Here is a 21,846-nt window from a genome sequence, read left to right as displayed (position 1 = left end):
GGTGGTAATAATGGAACTATAGGGGAGTGGAGAGAAGTCCTGGTAACTCCTGGTTACTGTTGGGCTGCTAATTGCAAGGTCAGCAGTTCAAAACCACGAGCAACTTCCACAGAAAAAGACAAGACTTTCTACTCCAGTAAAGAGTTACAGTCTCTGAAATGCACAGGAGCGGTCCTAAAAATCCCCTCTAAGGTCGCAGAGTCAGAACCCACTAGATGGCAGTGAATTGGTTGGGGATATTCAGGCAATGCAAACAGGTGAGCAAACAACTAGATTACGGGTAACCCATACAGAATGACGCTTTTAAGGAAAGTATAGCCCTGTAAGGTCTTGGGACTTTCCCCATAACATCCTAAATTGTTATTCGTTGGAGTTGCCTATTTTTCCTGAAGCATCGGTTTCATTATAATAATCTGGGAAGTGAGAGTCCTACATTTTTTTCCCAATTAAAACATGACTGTATTCTGCAGTTGGATGCAATGGGATCTGAATTACTGAAATACACCAGGAATAGAACGTATTTCTTCTGCTTCGCGGGCAGAAGGTCACGGTTGGCCCCCTGGACCTAGGCGCAGGAGTTCGCGCCCTCCGCTCCTGGAGGAGGGCAGGATGGATGGAGACCAGGAAGGGAACCTTGTGAGGTGGGGAGGGTAGGAGCACAGCTGTGACTCAGAGGACTCCAAACACCAGCGTCTCGTTGCCCGGGCAACCCGCTTTTGACTGGTCCTCAGCAGCCTCGCTGCTATTGGCCAAGAGGCCGCAGCGCGTCTCTGACGTCACTGCACGTCGCACTCCTTCCGTGGGCGCGGCCCCTGCGAAGCCGCGGTTCCCGATTCCCAGCGGCAGGTGACCGGGCAGCGGCGGCTGTTGGCCTAGGAGCCCAGGCAGGAGGCCCGCCGCGGGCTGCGGCTGGCGTTTCCATCGCGGCGGGAAAGCGGCGCGGTAGGAGCTGTCCCGGGTCCGGGGTGTCATTCTTTAGCCAAGCTGGCCTCGGCTTGTCGGTTGCTAGGGCGCTGGGCGCTGTTGCTAAGGACCCTGATGATTCTCCTGGTCTAGAAGGAGCCCTACATTTCTTGGATTGGGCTTTGGCAAAGAGGACCCTCCTTTGTCCTTACTCAACTCCCTCCCCCCTTTTGTTAAATGAATATCTCATCCCCTCCCCCATTCTTTTAACCCCTTTTTTCCTTCTCCCCCTTTTGGTTTATGCGCATCATTTTAACACTTTGCTCCACACCCTGGTCCTGAACTGGCTTCAGAGATTGGGATGTGTACCAGATGACGGGGAGGAGACTGGGAACAAGTGAAGCATTAGCACTGGGGGGCCCTTTCGCTGTGCTTTTGGAATTGAAGGCGCTTCAGTGGAGAGCGAGGACGAGGCTCCGTTATGGAGCCTTTTAAAGTCCTGTAATCTTGTAGATGTCAGTTAAGAGAGTATGAGAGAAACGTAGCTTCCGCCTGAGAATTTAGCAAGCAGGGTATGGGGAAAAGAAAGAAACGGGATATTGGCCGTCTCAAGCAGTAAGAGGCAACTGGCTTTCTGCTCACCGCAGATGCTTCCCTAGGGAGACTACAACCATCCTGAGGTTTTGAATTGGTTTGTTTGCTCAGCATTTTATGACGTAAGTGGGTGTACCTGCCTCAATGCATGAATGGGCTTCAGTGTCGAATTAGAATCTTTGTCATTGTTCTATAGAAGAGTGAGAGTATAGTATAATACTTAATAAGTATAATATTTCATAAGCCAAACAACGTCTTAGCATTTCACTTACCTCCGCGTGTTACTTTATTTTATGGGCTATGTTTTTGAATTTGTTTTAGGAGGAAACACTAGAAAGAGTTTGCGTGTAAGATGTTGCTGAAGATTACTGTCCATTTGGGTCTGACTCACTTGGGTGGTCCTCACAGTTGTTCTGAGACCATTGTTGCAGCCACTGTGTCAATCCAGCTCTTCAAGGGCCTTCCTATTTTGTTGTTTGTTGTTGTTGACCCTCTACCAAGCATTGTGTCCTTCTCCAGGGACTGGAGTGCATAAGATAAAAATCTTACAGCTTTGCTTCAAAGGGCATTCTGATTATTTCTTCTCAGATTTGTTAATTATCTGACATTCTGTGATATATTTAGTGTTCTTCTCCAACACCATACTCGAAATGCATCAATACTGCTCTGTTCTTCCTTATTTATTATCCAGCTTTTACATGCATGGGACGTGCTTGGAAATACCACAGCTGGGGATCAGATAGATGTACCTTAGTCCACAAAATGACATCAGCACTTTAGTCTACGGCCATACTACCCTGAACATGTTCAGCCTCTGTTGGTTTCAGAAGCTAAGCAAGGGTCTGGCCTGCTTAGTACTTGGATGGAAGACACTTTTGCAGCAGATTTGCCCAGTGCAGTAGTCTTGATTTCTTGACTGCTGCTTCCATGAACTTTGATAGCAGATCCAAGTTAAGTGAAATCCTTGACAACCTTAGTCTCTTATCCCTTTGTCAAGACATTGTTTACTGGTCCAGCAATGAGGATTTTGTTTCTTTGCATGAGGATGTAATCCCTACTGAAGGCTATAATCTTTGAGGTAAGCATTTTTTTTCTTTCACAAGCAAGTGTTGTTTCAGATTGGTTGTCATCGATATACTCCAAAACCCAGACTCACTGCACTGAAGTTGATACCAAGTCATAGTGACCCTATAGGATAGTGTAGACCGGTCCCTGTGAATTTCTGAGACTGTAACTGTTTATGGGAGTAGAAAGCCCCATATTTCTACTGTGGAGCATCTGGTGGTTTTGAACTGCTGATCTTTCAGGTCTCAGTTCAACTTGTAGCCAGTACACCACCAGAGCTCTTGGTATACTCCAAGATGGATATTCATTTTTAAATTGAGCACATTTGTCTTTAAGGTAGTAGGTGATATTTAAAAATAAATGAAAAAGTAATGTGAAGAAAACATTAAGTTTAAACTAAGAGCGGGTGCTTTGAAATGCTATGTGTTGTGTGTTATAGCTGAAAATTATATAATCATCTATATATAATAATTGCCCTTTCTACTTAAGTAGGGGCAACAGGATTGGAGGAAGGTTTCTTAACAACCTACAATAATCTTGTTTGGTGAGGAGATCTTAAAGCACTTGCTGATGAAGATCAAAGAGCGTAGCCTTCAACATGGATTGCAACTCCGTGTAAAGAAAACAAAACTCCGAACTCAACCAGTTGACAACATGATAAAGGAGAACAGACAGATTTCCAGGATTTCATTTTGCTTGGATCCACAGTTAATGTTCACGGAAGTAGCACTTGAGAAATAAAATGGCCGATTACACTGAGTTGACCTGCGGCACATGAGTCTTTAAGGTGTCACTGCCACCTTGAGGACTCGGCGTGCCAGACTCGAGCCATGTACCTTCGTTTCATTTCACATGTTTATGGACACGTGAAAGTTGGATAATGAATAAGGAAGACCACCAAAGAACTGATGCTTGTAAATGATGGTGTTGGGGAAGAATATTGAAAGTATTCTTGGTCTACTAGACGAACAAACAAACCTGTCTTTGAAAAAGTACAGCCAGATGTTGTCTCATGTACCGTGGACATGTTATCAGGAGAGACCTGGTCCCTGGAAAAGGACATCATGCTGGGTAGAGGGTCACCCAAAAGGAGGGTCAATCCCTCAGTGAGGCGGATTAGCACAGTGATTGTAAGGATTGTGCAGGACCAGGCAGGCTGCTAGGATTAGGGACTGAATAGACAGCCTCTCACAACAAAAAACAACTAACATATTACGAAACTTGGAAGCTCCATCTTACAGCTTTTTGAACACATTGGAAATAGAAGCATGCAGCCATGTTGCTGGGGGCGGTCAAGTCAATTCCAGCCCATGGCGACCTGGGCACAACAGAGTGAGACATTGCCTGGGCTTGAGCCATCTCACAACGGTCCTTATGTTTGAGGCCACTGTGGATGGCCACTGTTGAGTCTCTAATGAGGATAAAAGTTAATGCTTAATGCATCTTTTTTTTTCTAGCACGTTCATTGCTGCTACTGGTATGATTGGCAGCCATATAATTTCATGTGATGTCCTCAGTCCATATTTACCTCCAAGGATTGCCCTCCCTCTCTTTGTATGTCCCTACCGCCTTCTCTGTTCGGGTTAGATCCCCATAGTGATTGCGAACCCTGCTCCAAGCATTTCTAACCAAGTTCTATTGACTGGCAGGCATCACAAGGACACTATGCAGAAAGCAGAGGGCCACAGTGGGGCGCAGCCGAGGAACACAGTGCCAGGTACAGACCTGCTTTTGAAGTGAAGAGGGGCCTTTGGGAAATGGCATCTGCCGGAGTATAGGTGGTTGGGGCGGAAGCTTGATGAGAACCCATCGCTCTGTTTTTCTCAGGGAACCGCGATCAGAGGACACCATCGGCAGTGCAGATAAAACGCAGGGCAGTGGTCCAGCGAAGCAGATCCTCACTGCCAACCAGTTCTCCAGTGTCTGCAAGAAAAGTTCATCCCCGACCAAGTGATAAGCTGAACCCCAAAACCATTAACCCGGTAGGTGCCAAGAACTTTTCCTCATTTGCTAGATTTTGCCCAAGGGGTAGACATGTAGCACGGCAGAGTATTGCGGATGCTGCTGGTGATAAAGAAAGATGGTGTGGTGCCATGGGTAGGTGGAGGTGGCTGGTAGGCCCCTGGGAGTGGGTGTGGAGGGGGTAGGTGGAAGGTGAAGAGAACCTAGGCTCAGTGTGTTCTGTCACACTCGTGAGTGCGTGTTGTAGGGCCAGGGCAAATGTCTTATTTTCATCGGTATTTACCATGAGTGTTGTCCTGTTTAACATGAATGAGTCAGCTTGGATTCGGTTGTTAGAATGGCAAGTGCGGGCCCCCAACATTGAGGAACTCTTCTGAGTCAGCTCTCCCAGAAGTCTTCACCTAGGACTCCTGGCCCCCTCACTGCAGTGCCATCTGATGTCGCCAATATGAGCTGTGCGCACAGTAGGAGTGTGTCGCTCAGTCAATTAACCAAAAGTGGACACACCTGTGTTGCAACTCCCACGTGGCTTTCTGCCCCAGGCCCCATCCTGCCCAGGTTAATGCTAATGATGTCCGCCTTTCAAGGGCGTCCTGTGGGAGAGTGAACCACTGGACTAGCTTTGATGACGGATGAAATATGGCAGACATAGAAGCTAGGACACAGACCTCTTGGAGGGCAGGGGATTGTCTGGCTTTTGCCGAAAGAAGTGGAGCACCATTTGAGCCTCTCTGTCCCTCTGCAGCTCGCTGCAGTCTACGCAGTGACCTGGAAGTGGAAGTCCCAAGGAATGCCCAGGGCTGTGAAGGCGGGCGACTTGGTCTGTGTGTGCAGAGGAGTTAGTTTAGAGTGACCTTCAGTGTGACTTTCTCTGCAAAGAAAAACTTTACCAGTCAATAATATTCAGTGGCTCTAGCCTTGAATGCCATTAAAAAATTAATAAAGCTCTTGAGCGATCAATTTATGATTTTACCTTGAGCACAGAAAGTATTAGAATAGAGCACTCTGCACGGGGAAGAGAGGGTGGAGCTGCTATCAGCGGGTGGTGTTGGAAGGTAAGATGGTGGGAAAAAGTGCATAGGGATTGGACATTGGTAAGGGAGTTCTTTTTAGGGGTACAGTGGTAAGGGACTTGGCTGTTCAGGAAAAGGTCGGAGGTTTGAACCCACTGTTGTCTTCTGTAAAGATCACAGCCTCGGGGGTTCTGTAGGGCAGGTCCCCTTTGTCCCATAGGGCAGGTCCCCTTTGTCTCATAGGGTCCCTGTGAGTTGGAGTCACTGGTCAGCACACAGTAAAAGCTGATGCCCTGGCACCATTTGTTTGGCAGAATCTCCACCTGTACGTCAATGAGCATAGAAAACAAATGTCTCCCGCACCCAAAAAAAATTAAATAAAAATGAAAAACAAAACATAGTCTGACTTGAACCATAGATTTTGTTTTTCAAGCTATGGATTCAGGATAGCAGTGCACAGACTCCATTTGATTGCATTCACAATGCTAGATAGTAAGGTGATCTTTAACACTACCCATATTTGATGGCTGGAAACCAAGAGACTTTATCCTTGAACTTGAGTCGCCTCAGCGGGGAGGAGCTGGGCAGCGATGGCAGTTTTCGTATCGTTTGAGCCACTCTGCCCCTGTGTAAGAAGTTAGGGGGGAGTGAGCCCACCAGGTGTGGCTGGGGTGCTTCGGGAGTTGCTTTCAGCAGGGTGGGACCCCTCTGCTGGGTGGGAGTGGCAGCCTTCATGCCAGCACTGTCCCTCTGTCCCGAACAGGAATGGAACCCAGGAAAAATTCACTGCCATCAAGTCATATGCGACTCTTGATGAGCCTATGGAGCAGGGTAGAACTGCCCCTGGGGGGTTCTGAGACTGTCCCTCTTTATGGGAGTGCAAGCCTCGTCTTTCTCCCTGGGAGCGGCTGGAGGTTTTAAACTGCTCACCTCACAGTCAGTAGCCCCACGTGCAACCCCGACGCCACCGGTGCTCCAGCACAGGGATTAGATGCCGAAGGTAGAGGAGCTGGTGGTCGCACTTACTCTGCTTTTGTCATTTTGTATTTCAGTTTGGGGATCAGCCACGAGCCCCGTCTGCTTTTGCGGCCATTTACTCTAAAGGAGGGATTCCCTGCAGGTAAAATCAGTGTGCCCTGTCACTGGCGACAGTGCTGCTCAGAGTACCCGAGGGAAGTCAGTGCACTGTTGGGCATAAATATGTGGAGAGTTTCATGTATGAGCGTGGTTGGAATAAAAATGACTTCTTCATACGTGGGTTGGCATAGCTCCCTGCGCATTTGTGACAAAAACCATTACAATTAAAAAGTAGAACCACAGATAGCGCTATAGTAAATGACAAAGAATTTAAGAAACTAAACTCCCCATCGCCTAAAATAACCAATTTTAGCAATCCAGGCTTAGCCAAGTTGCAAATCCCCAATCCTATGTGGTTTGTAGACTGGAGAGCTAGCCGTGTAATGGGACTGCTTGTTCTCCTCCGGGAGAGCATAGGGCTCTTTCTGCTGCCCTGGGCTGTCATTCTTGGCTCTCTTCTGGAAAGGACTCAGGTACCATAAAGGACACAGCATTTTGGAGACTTCTCCAAAAGAAACTACCATGGGTGCTATTGATGTGATACCCATTTAAGATGCCCCTCCGCGAAGAGTTGGTTACACGTTGGACTGCTAACCACAGCGTTGGCAGTTCGAACCCACCAGCGCCTCGGGAGAAAGGAGGCTTTCTACCGTTGTAAGGGGTTACACTCTTGGAAACCCAGAGGGGCAGTTCCAACCTCTTGATAGGGTCACTCTGGGTCAGAACTGCTGGCAGTGAGTTTGCATTCGATCCAGGAACATTAAAGTGCACCCAGCTGTGCCTTCTGTAAATGGCAGACATTGTGGGAAGACACGAACAATGATGACATTGCTGAGTGGGGTGTGTTCTGGTTCCAGAATTCAAGACATTTTAGTTTTCGATGATGGTCGCAGATTTGGAGGACTGTGGAAAATACGTTCAAGAAACTTCCTTCCACTGTTGATCAGCACCTATTGCCTGCCTTTTGTGTTCAGTCTGGTAGTTACATAATCTGTTAACAATTTGAGACTTAGAGTGAAGGGGTGGAGTCTAGCCTGCCAATCAGATCACAGTTTGATGACATCATTTGAGGGCACTAAGGAGATAAATAGCTCCCTGGAGGCGAGACACACACTCAGTCCCCATGAGACGTTAGAGCCTGATGGAGCTACGCTGATGCAGCCAGAGCCCTGCAGCTGGAAGAGCCACGTGGAGACCCACGCCAGCGCTGAGATGCTTCCACCACCACTGGATCCACAAGACTCTCCACCCACTGGCCTGTGATTTTCCTGCATTTGGCATCATTGCATGTGTTTCTTGAGTCTGAAGAAGAATTTATAGATTGGTATCAGACATAAGGGCAAATATCAGATTTAAGGACTTGATCTGGACCGCTTTGGGATGTTTTCTCAATATTCAATTGCTCTTGTATAGAAAGCTCTTATACACATATAAGTCTCCCTAGATTTGTTTCTCTAGTCTACCTGGGCTAACACAGTCAGCTTCCTAATTGATGCTCTTTTAAAAGGTCTCCTTTGACCTGTTGGTTTGGGGTAGAAATTGCGAAAGGGTGACACTGTTAAGAAAACAGCAGGAAAGGAGGCCCCAGAAGGCCATAGCCACGGGGAGGTCACGCCTGAGTTCCTGAGGGGAGGGGTGGCCTTGTGGGTGTGTTCAGGTCCCAGAGCTTAGGACACCTACACTGTGGACACCAGGCAGACTGTGTGTGTGTGTGTGTGTGTGTGTGTGTGAGAGAGAGAGAGAGAGAGAGAGAGAGAGAGAGAGAGTCATGTACACCTCAGCCAAGACTCTTAACAAAAGGCAGCTTCAGAGATCATCCTTCAACTTACTGGTCCCCCTGGGCAGGCCAGTTTGCCTTCCTGGCTTCTTCACATCTCTTTCACAAGGGTCACCTGTCCTGCCTTACATCGTTAGTGTGAAGGTTAGTAATACAGATTTCAAAGCCAAAGTCACTGCTATCCATTTAATGGCTGATGTCACCTCATAGAACAGGGGAGAACTGCCCGTGTGGGTTTCTGAGACTGTAAACCTTTATGAGAGTAGAAAGCTCCGTCTTTCTCCCGTGGAGTAGCTGGTGGTTTTGAACTGCTAGCCTTGCACTTAGCAGCCCACTTAACCACTGTGCTACCGGAGCTCCTCCTGAAAACCAATGCTTCCTTATCAAAACATTCTTTATCAAAACATCAACTGTTTGGAATGCCTACAATTTGCTAGTTTTCGTTTTTGGTAGGTGACCTACTTTGGTGGTGGTATAACTGAGAAAATGCAAAGTGTAACTCTTACAACAAGACGCACGAGTAACCCCATACTGCATACCACATCTGTAGGTTTAACAAAGTACAGGTGGTTTGTGTTTTGCCACCAAACAATATTGCTAACAAGGCCAAGTGCTGTAGGATTGCTTGTATTACTTTTAAAGATGTCTTTAAAATATAACCTGGTATGGCTGTCTGTGTTCTCTGAACACCGAATCGTGCGAGATGATCCTGCTTGATGTATACTTAGATTTTCCTCGTATATTAAGTGATTCTTATGTTTTAGATTGGTGCATGGTTCAGTAAAGCACCGCTTACAGTGGGAATGCCCTCCTGAAAATCTGCCATTCGATCCTCTTCTTATTACATTAGCTGAGGTAAGTTTTCCATCCCTCTTGAATGTTAATGGGAAGAAAGAGGCAAAAAACAAAACAAAACAAAACCTTTTAAAATTGCCCCAAATGCTATTTTGTTACTCTTCAATCTGTGGTTTTGAAAATAGAAACCAAGAGTTAGGCAACAAAACATTGAACCTTCCTTCCATTCACCCCAGGAACTAAATATGCTTGCTATTTTTTATTTCATTTGAAACTTAAAATAATCAGCTCTTTAAGCATGGAATTACATAGTAATTTACAGATAAGTAGATATAATATTTGTACTAATTCCCTCCACCCCTCAACTATGAGGCTTATTAGGGAAGTTGACAGCTTAAAATTCTGTATCAAGTAAGGATACAGTTCTTTGGTTAGTGTGTGCAATTTGAAAAATTAAAGTCTCCGAGTGACCATATTGAATAAAGATGAGTAGCTGACCTATTGATAGATGATGAGCCTTGTTCGGTTGTTGGCTTCTCAGAGAACTGATATTGCCACTTCTGCTCTCTGGCACTTGGATGTACTCGTACACTCTAGATAGACTCCCATAGTGTCTGAGGAGCTCTGGTGCAGTAGTGATGCTTTGTGCCGCCAACTGCACGGTCCAAGTTCGAAGCCAGCAGCAGCTGCTCAGGAGAAAGACAGGCAGTCGGTTCCTGTAAACAGTTACTGTCTCAGAAGTCCTCAGGGGCAGGCAGTACTGCCTTGCTCCGTAGAATCACTGGGAGCAGGCATTGACTCGATGACAGTGAATTTGAGTCTTGTTTCTTTTTATAAAGCAAAGACATTTTACAATTTCTTCTAGCTTCCTTGATAGCATTAACACTCGTAGCAGGGAAGAAAGCTCTGGTAACATAGTAGTGAAGCAGCCATCTGCTAACCCCAAGGTCGCTCTCTATCTCAGCAGCCTCCTCTCGGAAACAAGGGCGTGAGGAGCTGTCTAAGGTGCAGGTGTGCCTGGCAGTGCAGTTTTCAGCATGGGAAAGGAGGGTGGGGTTACTGTTTGGAATCAGAAGGCTTGACCAAAAGGCCAGGGTACTTGAATACTGGTATTTCTAGGTATGACCTTGTGGCCCTTGATTACTTTTTCACGTCACAGTAACTGTTAGAAGAAGCTATTGACTGTGCTTTCTTAAATCTTTGCTGAGAAGCTGAAATCTCCTTTTTACCTTCACTGTCAGTGGTTGAGTCAATCATGGCAGTTGCTGTTGTTAGGTACCATCGAGTCAGCTCTGATCCATAGTGATCCCATGCCCAGCAGAACAAAACAGTCCACGGGCCAGTCCAGTCCTGGGCCATCCTCACAATTGTCCCTGTGCCCGAGCCCATTGATACAGCCACTGTGTCTCTGTCAGTCCATCTCCTCGAGGCCCTTCCTCTTTTTGGCTTTTCCTCCACTTTACCAATCTGAAGTTCTTCTCCAGGGACTGGTCTTTCTTTGACAACATGTCCAAAGTGTGTAAGACAAAAGTCTTGCCATCCTTGCCCCTTGCCTACAAAGAACATCCTGGCTTGCTTCTTCCAATACAGATTGGTTTTTCTTTTTGTAGTCCATGATCTTTTCAGTATTTTTCTCCTGTACCACAATTCAAATGTATCAATTCTCTGTGCTTTCTTATTTAGTGTCCATCTTTCACATGCATATGATTCAATGGACAATACCAGGGCTTGAGTCAGGCACACTTTAGTCCTCAGAGTAACACCCTTGCTCTGCAGTACTCTAAACTGTTCTTGTGCAGCAGATTTACCTAATACAGCAGATTTACCTAATAGAGTGTGTCTTCTGATCCCTTGCCTGCTGCTTACCTGAGCATTCATCATGGGATGCCGTATGTACTTGAGTATAACCCAAACAGAATATCCGCGGAGGCACCTAATATTACCACAAAAGCTGCATTAAAAATGTGCTAAAAAACTTGGCTTATATATGGTAGATCATGGAGCAACCATGACAGAGTACTATCTAATTGTTTATAATGCATTTAGAGTAAAAGGCACAATGAGAAATGACTTACACAATCCCCTGCCTCCTTACATTTAATTCCAAGTTCCAATATTGAAAGTGACAAATGTAATCTTAAGATGTTGAATATAAAGGAAATATTCCATTCAAAGTGGCATAAAGGGGACTATGTACATTGTTTTGGTACTTAAAGAGTTTTAAGATATGTAAAGGCGTACAGTAAAATAGGTAAAGGTATCTTAGAAACTTGAACAAGTTGCAGTCAGTGTGAGAGACTCCTACTGTAAACATATTTTAGATGAACTAATTGCTGTCCTGTCAGTGTATAAATTACACACCTGCACCTATATACCTACATACACATATCTACATGCATACTTTTACATATGTATATATTCACACGCATAAATATATAAAACCCACTGCATTTTTTCTTTTTCTCTGTCTCCCCCTTTGCATTTTCCATTGTCTGCCTTTCTCGCTCCCCGGCTCTTTGTGCTCCCTTCCCCTCCCCAGCCTCCCTCTCTACTGTGTATTCCTTTGCTCTGTCTCTGTCCGCTGCCCTCCCTGCTGAGGGTGGGCTCATTGAGACTAACTGCTGACCGTGTTTACACCATGATCGGAAGACAGAGGGAGGGCAGTGCGTCTTCACATATCGCGTTCTTCCTGTGGTTTCACGTTGTGTGTGTTTACATCAGCCCCGCGAAAGGACTAGCAAGTGATGCTGCTTGCCTCGGCAGGGCCTGAGAGAGACTAAGCATCCGTACACCTTTGTGTCCAAGGAGGGCTTCAGGGAGCTACTGCTGGTCCCCGGGGCCCCCGACAAAGCCGTGCCTTTGCTGCCCCGCCTGGTGCCCGTGCTGAAGGCTGCTCTCGTAAGTCCTGCGCTTCTCCGTGCTCCCTGGGCTTTGGCTGTGAGCGGTGCTTGCAGGATGAGGCCACTGTTTCTCTGGCTCTGGCGACAGTGTACTTGGGAACAGCTCTAGGGGGCACCTTGAGTAAGTCGGAAAGCAGTGAGCCTCATCTCCAGGCGTCGGTGTGCTGTAGCCAATGCTGCCGGCAGCCTGAAAATGTGATGCCTGCTTGGGTGCTTGTCTTCTATTAAGGATGATTTTTGAAATTCTGAGTTTAAATGGAAAATGCTCACTGTTTTGTTCCACTTGCTACCCATCGTCCTCTTAATTTCCTGTCCTTTCCCTCCCTCCTCCCACCCCCGGGCCCCACACAGGTGCATTCGGATGATGAAGTCTTTGGAAGAGGCCTGGAGGCGTTAATGCAGCTAAGTGTTGTTGTCGGTCCTTCTCTCAACGACCACCTGAGGCACCTGCTTACAAGCGTAAGTGCCACCGAGACCCAGGCTCTCCGCCCCATGTCTGCATGCGGGGCTGGCTTCGTTCTAATTGTGGACGTAATGAAAGACTTGAACCGTGGCATGGCTATCATCCAACCAGAAACCGTGAGACCAAACTCAATAGCACAGAAAACATGGGACCAGTGGGCCCGAGTCTGCTGTTGGTGTTTGTTTCCAGGCGTCCTAAGCCCCCTGGGACAGTGGAGCGGACGCTCAGGAGAGAGTGGTGTGCGGGGTTTGGGCCCATGGTGAGTGAGTGCCCGTGAGATGTAAGCAGGGCCTGCACACCTGCCGTGCGGCTGTAGACTTCCACGTTCCCCTGTCCTTTGTGGCGGGTGAATCCAGCCTGTAAGTCATGGTCAAAAGGCGATCTTTTCTTGTTTTGTTAGAGTCAGTCCTCATCGCTGGGAGGCTGTGCCTCCCTGGTGATTCCCCGGCCACGCTGAGATTTAATGATTGGCTACGAGAGCGTGGGAGACTCAGAGAAGCTGCTGTCTTCACAGCTGTGCTTGGATCGTGAAATAAACAGAGGGCACTGTCTTGAGAAGGGAGAGGAGCAGAGGGCCAGGCCCTGGGACAGGAAGTGCCGAGCCTCAGCCTGTCCTCCCTGTGACCACCTTTAACTCCTCCAGCAACAGTGCAAACCAGGGAAGGTCACCCTCACGCTGCTGCCCTGGGAGCTGGTGAGGATTACGCCACAGATTAGCCGCCTGGCTGACTAGGGCTCATCATCTTGGAAGGTCAAGCTCAGAGCTCACAGCCTGCGGCTCCCACAATGTCTCAGTATTCATATTCACTCTGGACTGTCTGCCTTAGCCCAAGTCTCCCGGGAAAATGCTGGCACCCTTCCCGATCTGGATGGTCCCGGGACTTCGCAGCTACTTCCCAGGAGCCAGAGCGAGGCCACAGAATCAATTCTGACTCACAGCGACCCTATGGCAAAGGGTAGACCTGCCACTTTGGATTTCTAAGACTGTAACCCTTGATGGGGGTGGCAAGTCTCATGTTTCTCCTGAGGAACAGCTGGCTGGGTGAAGAGCCAGACACACTTGGCCTCAGACACTGACCAGTGGCCTGGGTGGAAGTAGTGGTTCAAACCTGCCAGCCACCCTGTGTCCGTGGGAAGATGCTGGTGGCATCCCGCTTCCGTGGAGGTAGACGGCCTTGAGGACCTGATGGGGAAGTTCTAGGGGGCTCTCAGTCGGAATTGGTTTGGCAGCATTGGGGTTTGCGTTTGGTTTAGGAACTCCCCACCTGCTGTTTTGTTTTGTGGTTCAGCACAGTGACAGCTTCTGGCCAATGTGACACTGTATTTTCTCTGGCCCGTCCACCTGAGAGACTCTCGAGCTTAGTTTTCACTTCTCCCTCCACAGACAGGAACACACCCCAGGGTTGTGTTAACCCCACCCCTTGGTAAACTTGTAGGAAGAAGGAGTGGGCGTGACTCTTTCAGGCTTGCTGGGAGATGCCATGGTGAGAATAGACGAGTGGGCAGTCTGAGGCCAGCAGGAAGGGAACTCGGGCACCTTGGCTTGTCTGCTCAAGTCAGAGGTCTGAACCGGAGAGGGGCTCTTCCTTGGAAGTCCACCTCAGACAGCTCAGACTCGTGATGCCTTGTAGACTTGGCCACACAGCCAGCAATCCAGCAGGTGTCTGGTGCACGCTGCACTCCCTATTTTCTGTTGTTGCTTGTGCTACATGCTGAGCAAGAAAAGCTCTCCCAGCTGCTAACCACAAGGTTCGTAGTTTGAACCCAGCAGCTGCTCTATGGGAGAAAGATGAGGCAGTCTGCTTCTATGAAGACCCCCAACCTTGGGACCCTCCTGGCCATTGTTCCCAGTTTTATAAGCTGCACCTTGAGGCAAATTCAGCCTGACGGCCCTGGGTTGGTTCACCACCAGGACTTCCAAGAGAATTGAGAGAAGGGAGGGGAAAGCCATCTGTAGCGAAAGGGGGTCACGCTGGGATCCCTCAGACTCAAGTCCCGCAGCACCTTTGCTTGCCTTGTTGAATGACCTCACACCCCTCCCCATCTCAGCAGTGGGAAAGAGACGGCGCAGGGACAGAGCTAGACTGACGGGGCTGTGACATTCCTCCGTGAGCCCTCACACTCCAGCACAGAGCTCTGCTCCCCCCAAATATGGAATTAACAGAAGGAGCCCCGAGCCTCCCTGGGGTGGCCACACACCGCAGCCTAAAGACTTAAAGTCAGGACATCCCTGTGAGCCAGAGCCAACAGTGGCCGTGAGGAGCACCACAGAGGAGCACCACAGGGGTCGACCTGGGCACAGGGGTGCTGGGTCAGTGCCTCCCGGAGACACTTTATGCTCAGGCGCTCTCCTCCGCACCTCCCTGGCTCCCTCCCGCCCTCCTCACCTGCTTCACCACCTGTTGCCTTGGTTGGGTTTAAGGATCCTCATATAGAACACGGCTTTGGAAACCAAGAACTGACGTGCAAAATAACTCATCTTTTTTACACTTTAAAGGTAAGTGGCAGTCCACTACTGCAGGGAAGTGATCCTGATACTGTAGTGAAGGAATGACTCAGGGACTTGCCAGAAAGGTCCGTGCTAAACCTCCACTCTGAGATGGGAATAAACAAGGTGTGGGATCCAGGAACCTGCATTTTCAATAAGTCTCTCAGGTGGTTCTGAAGCTGGTGGTTGGCGAGTCTCTCTGCAAATCCCAATGGCCAGAAAGCATGCTGTGAAGAAGACAGGCTTGAAGCCTAGAAGAGCCAGGGACCCATCTGAAGACAGACCTGTGGCCTGGGAGGGACAGAGACTTAGCTGAAGGAGACAGACCTGAGAACTCTGAGAGACAGAGATACAGTGAAGGAGACGGAGCTGAGGCCTGGGAGAGATAGCCATCCCCCCCACCCCCCACTCACTTGGCATTGGCGGCCATGTCCATCTTTCTCATAATTGCTTTTCTCACATCTTCCATTTTTCTGGGAGTCTCTACTAGCTCTTTGCAGACCTGACTGGAGGGACTTGTGCTCCCTGGTGTGGAATGCCCCTGTTTGGCTGTCGTCATGCCTGGAACAAGGAAGGGCCAGGAACATAACTTGTGACAAAGGGTGCTGACTGACTCATTCTCATCTGTGCTTTGAGGGTTTAGTTTCCCAGAGCTTCTAGAATCAAATACCACAACCTTTCTCACCGCTGACTGACTGCCGTCCAGTCAGGTCTGACTCCTGTGTAGGGTTTCTGTGAGTGTAAACCTTTACAGGAGCACACAGCCTCATCGCTCTCTATCAGTGCAATGGGTGGGTTTGAACCACCGACCTGGTGGACTAGTGGACTACTAACTGCAAGGTTATCAGTTCAAACCTACCAGCAAGCCCTAGGGAGAAAGATAAAGCTCTCTAATGCCCGTCAAGATTCGCAGTCGCAGAAGCCCACAGGAGCAGTTCTACGCTGTCCTATAGGGTCTCTATGAGTCGACATCGACTTGATGGCAGTGCTTGGTGTGGTTATGCCCTTGCTCTGCAGTGAAATTTCTCAGTGGGCCTCTTTTCTACTTCGCATGTTTGTAAGTTGTGTTACTTGTGATTTTAGTGAAGAAGGGTCCACTTAAACCATTTCACCCCAATCTTATTTTCACAGCTTTCCAAGAGACTCATGGACAAGAAGTTCAAAGAGCCCATCACGAATGCGTTACAGAAGCTGGAGCTGCATGGCGGCAGTGTGAGTAGAAGGCCCCCCTCCACAGGAGACAATCGATGCTTTAACATGTGCGGGCGTGCTACAAAACAGGCTATTTTAGCACATGCTACCCCATTTCAGCTGCAAGTCACCCTGTGAAGTTGATGCTATTATCGTCATTTTTAGGCTGAAGAGTTTGTGTCCTGTTTAGGCCACGAGGGGTGTAAGCCCTGGGATTGTATACATACAGGAACCGGATACATACAGGGCCTGTGTATTCTTTGTGATACCGAAATACAACTCAGACCCAACCCACTGCCTGTGAGTCGATTCTGGCCCCGAGTGACCTCAGGGACAGAGCTGAACTGACTTTTAGGGTTCCCCCTCTTTATGGAAGCTGACCGTCACTTCTCCCAGGTCTCAGCAGGTAGATTCCAGCCACTGCCCTGGTTAGCAGCCTGACCCACGGGGCCAGGGGGTGGCTCCTCATTACCATACTACATCCCATTGGTACTCGGCCAATTCCGGCTCATAGCAACCTGCCTGTATTAAAGGATGTCCAAGGCTGTAATCTGTATGGGAGCCAACAGCCTCATAGTTTTCTGTAGGAGTGGCTGGTGGGTTTGAACCGCCGACCTTGTCCTCGGTAGTCTAGTGTGTATCCCACAGTCCCACCAGGCCTAGTATGTAGCACCCCCACATTTTTTCCTATATAATATTTGAATTTCCTGCCCTTGACTATTAGAAAGCTTAGGAAAGAAAAGGATAAACTCAGAGAACTCAATGAAGGAAGTGCATCTTTTATGTTTTCCATCCTTTCCGTCTTAAAACGGCAGAAGCTTCCCTAAACGAGGGCTGAAATAATATTCCCAGATGACTGCTGTGTGCTGTATGTGGAGGTAAATACATGCACACACACACACACAGTTGATGATTCTAACTCTTCAAGCTGGGGAATGGAGAGGCCCTTGTTATTCTCTGATTAACTGGGTTAGGTTAATTGAGTTTTCATCTTTTGAAAAGTGCTCAAATATTTGGATCTTAGAACTAATTTCATAAAGAAGCGCTCCCTCTGGTTTGGGGAGATCCTGCTGAAACCCTAAGTCCTGTGCTTCTCACCTTTGTTGAGTTGCCTTCTAGTCTCTGTGCTTTATGACACTTAATGCTAAAGTATGTGTATACTTTGGTGTTGTTAAAATGGAAACCATTTTAGCGTTCAGCTTTGCTGAGGGGACAAATTCAGACCATTCAGTGACTTTGAAGATGATTTGTTGTACCTGGTGCCACGTCAATCAGGACCACACTGAGCTGAAGCTTTATTGAAGCTGGCGGCCAGAAGCCTGCTATCACTGGCGGCCAGAAGCCTGTTATCGCTCAGTGTCTCTCGGTCCCCAGCGCAACTCCATCTCTGCTTTATAAAGCACCAAACCACGAGTTGGTGGGGTGACTTTGCCGCATCCAGTCACAAATGCACAAGACGACTGGGGGGACGAACAGCTAGGGAACTTCCCACCAGTATCCGTTATGGGCGTGGGCAGCAGCCCACCGAAATTTTGAATCCGGTGGTTCTAGGCAGGAAAATTAATTCGGAAGTAGCAACTTAAGCAATGGAAAAATACAGACGCAAGAGGCAGCAGGTTAGCACATGAGCCTTATGGTGCTTCCGATTGTATTCCCTTTATGAGCCAGGCTTACATGAGCGTTGATGCACAGGAAGGAAGGCTCTAAGCTGGCAAGATCACTCATATCTTTGCTGTGCTTCAGTACCCCAGGCCGAGGAGAATCAGCATTCAGACACCTTGCTATCGAGGCTTGCAGAAACCAGTCCCTCCCCAGTCCAGGGTCTCCAACTCTCAGCAGAAAGAAACTTCTTTTTGCTTGCTACAGTTTACCATCTTGAGATTTTGAATGCAAATTTGAAATCAGCCTTACCTCTCCTGTGAAATGGAGTAAACACCTCAGCAACGCAGTTTCTGGTTCTACAACACACTCTCTGGGTGGTTCTCATAGGACCTGAGGACTGGTATTGGGGAAGGGCCAGTAGATGGGGCAAACCTGCCACATTACTGAGCTTTCAAATCAACGTTAGGAAGTGCCTTCTGCTGTTGAGGAAGGAGATGCAGATGGTTCGTTGACTAATCTCATTCCTCTTTGATTGGCTGTCAATCTTTTCACTAGCTTGAATCTTGCTAACGGAACAGGAGCAGAGTTTGGGTGGGAGAAAGGGCTCTCCAGTGCTGTTTCCTTAGGGAGACTCCTCCTTCCTTCCAGTGCCCTACAGAGAGCATATTTACAGCATATTTACATGATCTATGTAATTGCAATGGAAAATTGAAATTTTGTATCACAGGGTTTCCCCTAGATGGAATCGCCCCCCCTTTTTATCTCTTCTGTCTTTTTAACCCAATATATTTGAGGCATTATTTTAACATGTAATAAATACCAAAAATTGTTGTTGTTTTAATTAATCATTTTATTGGGGGCCTCTGGGCTCAAGTAGAAAGAAAAAGGTTTTGGAAATGTTGATGGAAACATGAACAGGTGTGCTGAATTCTTATAATGGTCACTTTGGGAGGAGAAGGGTGTGAGTGGGGGAGGAAAAGAGAAAAAGAGTTTGAGCAAGCCTGAGCTGTGGAAGCTCTCAGGGTTTCCAAGGCTGTAAATCCTCCAGGGAAGCAGACTGGTTGGGTTCGAACTGCTTCGCAGCCAAGCTCTTTAACCACGGCACTCCCAGGGCTCTTTCTGCATGTGATAGTAGCTGGATTCACATCCTGGCTACCTGGCTCCTAACTGCTTCAGGTGTTCTGTGGTGCTGTTGAGTTAGTGGACTCACAGCGAACTGCGTGCAACAGAATGAAACTCCGCCTGGTCCTGCACCATCCTCTTAATTGTGGTTGAACTGATAGTTGCAGCCACTGAGTCAAGAGCCTTCCTCCTTTTCACTCGCCTTCCACTTGACTGAGCAGGGCGACCTTTTCCAGGGACTTGGCCTCTCCTGATGACATGTCCAACGGACAGGAGCTGAAGCCTGGCCATCCTCCCTTTTAGGAGCATCCTCGCTTCTTTACAAAGCACCTAGTGCTCATATGAATGCTCCAAAGCCCCTTCACATGACCTCTCGTAACAGCCCAGGTGGCACTGTTAGGTACACCGTGGGCTGCTGATGTCAAGATGGTGAGTCTAACCCACCCGCCACTCTGCAGAAGAGCAGGCTGTCTGCTCCCAGACAGATTTCCAGCCGTTGAACCCCAGTAGGAGGGTGACTATGAGCTGGAACCGGCTGATGGCAGTGGGTTTGGGCCGATTGGGTTTCTCTTTCCATTAGTCTGCATTTGTCCTGGTTTTGTTCATTTTAGGTTTGGGCGCCTGACCTGCTTGGTGTGGAATGGTAAGTCTCATGCCTTCAGGGCCAATGCTTTGTGAGACTCACCTTGTGCCTTTTGTTTCTCTCTGCAGGGAAGCCTCATTGTCATCAAATCGAAAATCCCAACGTACTGCTCTATCTGCTGTTGAGTGAGGGGGCCAAGCATCCGCCCTGTTGTGTGGCGGCAAGTTTGGAAGGCCAGCTGCCAGGCCCCAAGAAATGCTCCGCTTCCGTTCATTTGTGTGTTTGTAAATCACAGCCAGAGTTCATCCAGCCCTCGGTGAAAGCAAGGAGACACAGCCACACGGCACCTCTTAGGGAAGAATGCTTAATAATGGGCCCTGACTCCATTACTCCTGGCCCAGCGTTCTGGGTTTGTTTCTCCTATTTGTATGGCTTGTATGAAGACCTGTACTGGATTTCTAAGGTCGGATATGTCTGTGGTTATTCCTGTGTCTTTCATTGGCGTCCATTTTCAGCTGCACTTATTTGGAGAGGTCTTTTGCCTTCCTTTGTCTGGTTTGTATTTATCAAGGCTATAAAAATGTAAAATAGCGGGCATATGCTCGCGTACTCATTATTTTTCTCTGTATATATCTATTTTACAATGCAGGGATGCTTGGAAACAACATTAGCCCACAGTCTTTTAGTTTAAGAAATCTGAAAATGTGGACCTTCTCTTCCAAGTATGTTGTTCCTTACAACACATCGCAATGACCTATTCTTTAGGTGTTGACTGTATTTGAGAAAATGCTATTTTTGTATTTCATAATCTGAAAAGACCGATGTACACAAGAAGAGATTCCAAAATTAACCTCTTCAAACTCTGCTCTGAGTTCAGTGATGCTGGTGTGCTCATGATGGCTACCAACCTTCTGAGACTTTGAACGCAACCCTGGCAGATGGTTTCCAGGCTTTTGACATAGGAGGAGCTGATGCGCCCTTCCAGAGAAGAGTAGACGCGGAGAAACCATTAAGAACCAGACCTTTCCTCTGCTGGGCAATGCGAGAAGCAACCGGGACCCGAGGAGTCACACCACGTGCAATGTACCCGTGGACAGAAGGGAAGAAAATGAGGAGACCACTCGCATCCTAGAGAAGCAACACCGCTTCCGGGAAGCAACCCTTCCGACCTTGAGGGGCCTCTGTGCAGGTCTCCTCTCCTGGTGGTTGCACAGCTGTACCTGGGAGAGGAGCAGGTCATTTCCAAAGAGACCTATTTGTAGAAATGCGCTGTTCCCCCCAACCCCGTCCTCAGAGCCTTTGTCCTACAGGGCCCTCTGTGTGACCGCACCTTCCTCAGGTCTCCGTGTGCTGTCCCTCTCCTGACACCGCAGGCTGAAAGAGCTGCCCTTTGGCCCACTGCTCTTGCCCTTGGTCCTGCATAGCTACCTCCAAAGACACAGCCATCTCCGAGCTGGGAACAAAAGGCTCAAGAGAGGAGAGTATGATCTAAAATCTCACAGTCACGCCAAGGGTTAGAATAAAGACCTAAAACAGAGACCGTACCGTTATAAACATTTTACTTGCTTTTATTTTTCCTTTTTGAAATACAAAATGTGCACATTGAGTTTACACAAATACGCGATGGCAAATTTCCGTGTACATGTATTGTACTACTTGTAATTTCTACACTGGTGATAGCAGGGCAGCTCTCCGCATCCTCTCTCTACACCAGAATAGACACCTGATTAGTGCTGCACAGGCAGCTGCAAATGCCTTCCCACTGTAGCCTCTTGGTCTCTGTGATAGTTCTACAAAACGGGGAAGGTGATGTCTCCTCAGTATTGTATGGCATCCTGATGGTGTGCTGGCTTAGGGCCATGAAAAAGAATTTGCATTTGGGGGAGTTTTATGATGAGCTGAATTATAACAAAAATGAGTTCGACACCTGCACTCATATTCTATGGATCTGGGTGCTCTAGTTCTCAGTATAATGGAGTGACTGGTGGTTTCCATGTGAACTCTGCTCATTTTTTGTCCACAGGTATTGGAATAGTCAGGGCTTATTAGTCCCTCAGTGGCTGGCAAACTAAGCATGTTTTGAGGAAGGAGGGGCCGGAAGGGGGAAATGGCCTTTAGGCAATTAAAAGGTTACCTGTTATTAAGCAGTGAGATGGATGGGAGGCCTAATATCTTGGCCCTTGGCATCTGCTTGGGAACACCCTTGCTATATCTCACACCTTCTGGGACTGTTCCTTAGTGACCCAGTATAAATAGCCATGATGATGTAGGGGTTCAAGGACCCCACTCCGAAGCAGAAGGCGAGCAGTCT

At 48.0% G+C, this 21,846-nt stretch overlaps 1 protein-coding gene across 3 annotated transcripts; it reads left to right on the top strand.

Annotated features, from left to right (window-relative positions):
- Positions 1-797: 797 nt before the first annotated feature.
- Positions 798-21,091, top strand: PACRGL (parkin coregulated like). 3 transcript variants are annotated; one of them, XM_075544482.1, is made up of 9 exons: positions 798-942; positions 4,212-4,279; positions 4,390-4,544; positions 6,590-6,657; positions 9,156-9,246; positions 11,992-12,084; positions 12,438-12,545; positions 16,169-16,249; positions 19,664-21,091. In XM_075544482.1, exons 2-9 carry the CDS (start codon positions 4,228-4,230, stop codon positions 19,718-19,720), a joined length of 705 nt encoding a protein of 234 aa, XP_075400597.1. In that variant the 5' UTR covers positions 798-942; positions 4,212-4,227; the 3' UTR covers positions 19,721-21,091. The 3 variants fall into 3 exon arrangements, with proteins under 3 accessions (XP_075400597.1, XP_075400596.1, XP_075400598.1); XM_075544481.1 differs by having other exon boundaries at positions 11,950-12,084; XM_075544483.1 differs by lacking the exon at positions 11,992-12,084.
- The last annotated feature ends 755 nt before the right edge of the window (positions 21,092-21,846 follow it).

This window comes from Tenrec ecaudatus, chromosome 3 (genome assembly GCF_050624435.1).
Source record: "Tenrec ecaudatus isolate mTenEca1 chromosome 3, mTenEca1.hap1, whole genome shotgun sequence".
Classification (NCBI taxonomy): Eukaryota; Metazoa; Chordata; class Mammalia; order Afrosoricida; family Tenrecidae; genus Tenrec; species Tenrec ecaudatus.
The sequence above is the reverse complement of the archived record's forward strand: the minus strand, read 5'-3'. Positions and strand labels throughout refer to the sequence as shown.

What these genes read in the sequence shown, in the direction of transcription:
- PACRGL (XM_075544481.1), top strand. Translation starts at nt 4,228, where the DNA reads ATGCAGAAAGCAGAGGGCCACAGTGGGGCGCAGCCGAGGAACACAGTG. An exon ending in ACCCCAAAACCATTAACCCG is followed by an intron (nt 4,545 to 6,589) that starts GTAGGTGCCAAG and finishes TTTGTATTTCAG; the next exon opens with TTTGGGGATCAGCCACGAGC. An exon ending in TTCTTATTACATTAGCTGAG is followed by an intron (nt 9,247 to 11,949) that starts GTAAGTTTTCCA and finishes TTGCCTCGGCAG; the next exon opens with GGCCTGAGAGAGACTAAGCA.